The sequence below is a fragment of the Coregonus clupeaformis genome, chromosome 1 (genome assembly GCF_020615455.1).
Source record: "Coregonus clupeaformis isolate EN_2021a chromosome 1, ASM2061545v1, whole genome shotgun sequence".
Taxonomy (NCBI): Eukaryota; Metazoa; Chordata; class Actinopteri; order Salmoniformes; family Salmonidae; genus Coregonus; species Coregonus clupeaformis.
The window spans coordinates 61,047,997-61,053,110 of record NC_059192.1 but is presented as its reverse complement, the minus strand read 5'-3'; the positions used below and the strand labels follow the sequence as shown (position 1 = coordinate 61,053,110).

Here is a 5,114-nt window from a genome sequence, read left to right as displayed (position 1 = left end):
CAGTGGAGCCGGGACGGCCCACCCTTCAACAGGGATGTAATGGGAGCTGCGACCTTGCCAAAGCCCCGGATAAACCTCCGATAGTAATTGGCGAATCCAAGGAAGCGCTGCACCCCCTTAACCGTGGTTGGAGTCGGCCAATTACGCACGGCTGAAATGCGATCTCCCTCCATCTCCACACCTGAGGTAGTAATGCGATATCCGAGGAGGGAGACGGACTGCTGGAAAAACATACACTTCTCTGCCTTGGCATTAAGGTCATTTTCCAACACTTTGCGAACCAGGAACACATGCTCGGCGCGCGTAGCAGAATACACCAGGATGTCATCGATGTAGACCACCACACCTCGACCAAGCATGTCCCGAAACACCTCGTTCACAAAGGACTGGAATACGGATGGAGCATTCATCAAACCGTAGGGCATCACCAGGTATTCATAATGCCCCGGGGTTGTAGCATCCACTGAATAATAATCTGTTTCATCATAAAAATGTAGATATTACCTTAATTGAACGAAACATCACTTGATTTGAGGTAGAATGATTTTGATCATCTACATAGCGATCTACCTAAAAGTGTCCCACCAATGCAGACTTCTATTCATGAAACATTTAGGAAGCAATTCACATCCTGAGGCAGTCGTCCCCAAATACATTCAGCCACAGGTTGGGGGTCCAGTACATAATAAATCATATGTACACTGCAGATTGACCGCAAGAAGCCCAAACAGATATAGTACTTGACAAAAACAATAATTTCAAACCTTGATTACATTGGGATATGAGCACATATGCATCTATTTATCCATGGGAATACTTTGGAACAGATTTCCTAACTAAATTAAAATCACCTTGAGCTGATTTCCTGGTGATTTTACAGTCTTTGGCCAACAACTAAAATTATATATTTTTTGCTCAGACAACTTTGGGGGCCAAATATAATCACCAGGAACCCGGCAATACAGGAACGAGAACCTTTCCCACCACCTTACAAGAACTGCTTCTGTACAAGTTGATACAGTGAGAGAACATTGTTGATACAAGTAAAGATAGTTGAATTGCCTCTGTGAAATTGAAACATTTATGCTATTTATAGGCCTATTCCACAGCAATTCAGGTAGTGCATAGGCTACACCAAGGGGACTAAACAAACATGTATCTTTTATCATTCAATGTTGAAGTTCATAAGGTCAACTTTTATCCTCACCTAGGCCTAGAGAGCCTCTGAAATGTTAGAATGCCCTGTCAAATAATTAAACCAGACAGTAGCTGAAGTAAGCAAACATACCATGCCATTAACTGTGGAGGTAGTGATGTGGAAAAACTAAGTAACTGCAATCGATCGGTGTAATTTGCCATTAAACTGAGCAGTGCTCCTATGTGTAGTAGGTGAGCACAGGTAAATGCTGTCATCTAGTGGTGAAGTAAAGAAATGGCATCGGGCCAATTTCTGAATTCTGCTGACCTGACCAGAAAAAGCACTAGATCTGAAAGAAATGGATAGGTATAATAAGCAATGTGCTAGGAGCCCTAATTCCCCTCTGATATGCTAAGATGATGCTTTTTGTTGTTGCCATTGTGCAGCTTCCTTTTCAATCACTTCAGTTAGTAAAAGGTTGATGCACAATGGGAAATTCACAATACAACTCATCTCTAGTATCACAATAAAGACAAGATCCATATTGGTTTAACTTTTTAATGCAAAATAATAAAAATAGATTCAGTATATCTTGATACTATACAATAAAAATCTAAAAGAAAGAAACAATTACCTATATGATGGGGGGGCTGGATTCATATTTCATTTGTCTTTATGGGCCACATCAGCAAAAACGGAATAATAATTTATATAACATTGGGAATGTCAAACAAGAAAAAAATAATGAGTTCAAAGCATAAAAACAGTTAATTTGGGCATAGAAAGTGCTTCCCGTATAAAACACTTTCTTGAACCAGTGTGGATGAGGGGTGGTGGCAACAGTACTTTGTTTTCAGAGGTGTCCAGGAAATGAATTTGCTTAAGCCTTTTGTCGTCTCAAACTTCAGTCCTTTACATTGCATACTTTTGAGTCCAATCTCTTGCTAATCTGTTGTACCTGTAAAAACAAAAGACAATGAAAACCAGGTTTAACAAAGATTTCTTGCACAATCTACAGCCAAAACGTACATTTAGCCAGTCTGGTTTCAGCAGCCTTCATTATATAGTAGATATCCTGGTAGGAGTGTCTACTTTCAGAATATGTTATTTTATAATTGACTAGAAGCTGTAAACAAGAAATGTCATGTATATACACATATTTTCATGCTAAAAGAGGGATGTGTGTGAGAGAGTTAACCTACTTTTCTTTGTCCTGCTTGTAGATGTGTGCTATGTCTGGGACTAGGGGGTCATCTGGGTTTGGGTCACATAGCAAAGAACATATGGACAATAAAACTGGAAGAACAAAGGTGAAGATAACCAGGATGAGTTTATTTTGCAATTACACCATCACAATATTGTCAAGCGCAACAGTTGAAGAACAAATTAGGAAAGTATTTGAGATGCATTTTGCTTTTATTGTTTTATATTGTGCAACTAGGGTACAAAAGAGACAAAAATAAGTTGGTTTACAAACTGAATGTAAGCCAGTTTGTCTTACCTTTCGAAACTGTAAGTGCTGGGGACCACTGTGACCTCAGAATGTCCAGACAGATGCTACCATTACTGTTTATGTTTGGGTGATAGATTTTCGTTGTGAAGGCTACCTATGGAAAGAAAATGCATGCAGAGAAAAAAACAAAGTCAGATCTACACATGTGGTAGAGGGTACTCTACACCCAGGGAAATATTGTGTAATAAAAGGAGCTGTGAGGTGTTTCTAACCTTTGGTGGTTTGAAGGGATAGTCTGTGGGGAAGTGGATGGTGAGGAAGAACACTCCTCCCTGATATGGGCTGTCAGTCTAAAAGAGGGATGAAAGGTGAATTGTTAAACCAGTGCTGGGAACCATAAAATAACATCCAATACTCCATATAATGTTAAAGCCCACAGTCAACCTCCCTTTACATGTCATTGTTTACAGCAATAAGAATGTGTTGGGGTTTACTGGAGACAATACACATCCAAGCATATCATGTAAGTAACTCAGAAGGCGATACAGTAAGACAAGGAGAACATTAACGCTTGTTCCTTTGGTGGTGCAAAAAGGTGAGCTTATAACAATGGGATCAATGCAGAATAAAGAGCTTCTATCAGCAATCAACATAATATTGACACAACTGTATACTAAAGATTTAGAAAAATTATGATAATTTAGAAAAGGGCTTACAGGTCCCATGATGGTGGCTTGCCAATGAAACACTGTAAAATAAAGAGACATTAGAACAAATCATATAATTATTGACAATAATAAAATGCAAATAAGAGAGGTAAACTCCCCTTTCATGTCCTATCAATTGAATCACATACAAGTCCATATTCATCCAATTTTATTTCTGCATTAATTGGAGTTTATTTGAGGTGGCCTTTAGTGGAACTTACAGTCCTCTCCAACTGGTCCAGCTGAGCATTGAGCAGGAGGGTCCCTTTGCAAGTCATGTAACTCCTGACAACAACAAAAAAGAACATGGTAGCACAATGAATTCTGTATAGGGGGAAAATTCCATACATGTGCATTGTCTACTTAACAATGTTACTTTGACAAGCCAGTCTTGTGGTCTATGACTTTATACAGATTCAAGGAGGCCTAGCTATAGCTAGCTTATTTCTGTAGATTGGAATTGATCCACATATCAATAACTTACTGCTAAATTTCATGAATCCCATATTATTTAAGGCGAATTACCGATATGTTATGTTGAAATATACACTTAAAGTAAACCAAGCTGATATACAATAGGCCACTCGTGATGATCGCGGTTCCAGAAGCGTTTTTATTCAGGCCCGCATCCATTGCTCATCATAGACAGGAATAACCAGAACAGCGACATAACTACCGATAGCTAGCTTGATAGCTGGCCAGTTAGCCAATGTATCTAGCTAACTAAAGTTACACCGACAGCTAGTTAATTTAGCCAGTTACTGATTGATAATTAATTAGTTACTGATTGACTGATGCTTATGCTGGTAGCTAACGTTAACTAGGCTAGCTAGTTGTAGCACAGAACATACAGACCGATAGCTACTAGCTAAACAGACCGATAGCTATCTTTAATTTGCCAGCCTGACAAGTTAAAAAATTAACAGTTAGTTCTATTATCATGTTTGCCGCGATGAAAATGTAGTATTTCTTCAGTGACGAGTAATTGAAAAGTTAAACCGTTGTTACCAAAGTAACTAGCTAACTAACTAAATACGCAGCTAACGTTATGCTATCGTGGACTTTTGTGTCAGGACACCGACCAACCGCTTAATAGCATGACGACGTAAAAACATTTATGGACACACTCACCTTCTGTATTCTTTTCAAAGCCATGTCAGCCCTCCTGCTTTAGATGAATGGTGTAACACTGGACGCTGTCAGTTGTATGACTGTTTCTCGGTTCAGCTCACCAAAATTAGTTTCAAGAAATGTATGATTTCTTTTGTTTCCGCTTTTTGTTCGAGGACGCAAACCGCTGTGCATTCTGGGGATTGGAGTTCTTACATATAACATCCGCCTGTTAAAGTGACAGTACACTTTGGACAACTGCAAGTAACATATTGGGCGCGTTCCCCTGCCCAAGTGTTGCTGACGTATGCCAGATATTGCAACGCCTGGATAGGTATTTTAAGTATCAGCAAACCACATCATACGTAATAGTAATCTGTCAGTCGATGACACAGTCCCACAATCGATGACACAGTCGATGACACGGTCAATGACTTTTGCCGCGTTCACACGGCAACTCTGAAATTTCCAACTTGCTAACTGGTTGAATGCAGCACTTGTACAACTACAACCAGTTAGCAAGTCGGAAATTTCAGAGTTTCCTAGTTCCGACTAGCACGTGAACGTGGCAACAGTCGATGACACAGTTGATGACGTGGCACGCAACCATCGGTTGATGCATGCAACGTCTGAGCAGGGGAATGCGACCATTGGGCGTGTTCCTCTACTCAGGCGTTGCTGATGCCTACACGTTCTTACAACGCCT

The 5,114-nt window shown here is 39.9% G+C and overlaps 1 protein-coding gene across 1 annotated transcript; it reads right to left on the bottom strand.

Annotated features, from left to right (window-relative positions):
* Positions 1-1,787: 1,787 nt before the first annotated feature.
* Positions 1,788-4,593, bottom strand: LOC121583248 (ubiquitin-conjugating enzyme E2 D4-like). Its single transcript, XM_041899438.1, has 7 exons — positions 4,430-4,593; positions 3,520-3,583; positions 3,308-3,339; positions 2,864-2,941; positions 2,640-2,745; positions 2,341-2,434; positions 1,788-2,096 (listed from the first exon to the last, which is right to left on the bottom strand). Exons 1-7 carry the CDS (start codon positions 4,451-4,453, stop codon positions 2,051-2,053), a joined length of 444 nt encoding a protein of 147 aa, XP_041755372.1. The 5' UTR covers positions 4,454-4,593; the 3' UTR covers positions 1,788-2,050.
* Positions 4,594-5,114: the final 521 nt, after the last annotated feature.

Bases quoted from the DNA above. Each gene is read 5' to 3' on its own strand.
- LOC121583248 (XM_041899438.1), bottom strand. From the start codon at position 4,453: ATGGCTTTGAAAAGAATACAGAAG. The intron at 2,942-3,307 runs GTAAGCCCTTTT...TCCCTCTTTTAG, and splicing joins AAGCCACCATCATGGGACCT to ACTGACAGCCCATATCAGGG. The intron at 2,746-2,863 runs GTTAGAAACACC...TTCTTTCCATAG, and splicing joins ATCCCTTCAAACCACCAAAG to GTAGCCTTCACAACGAAAAT.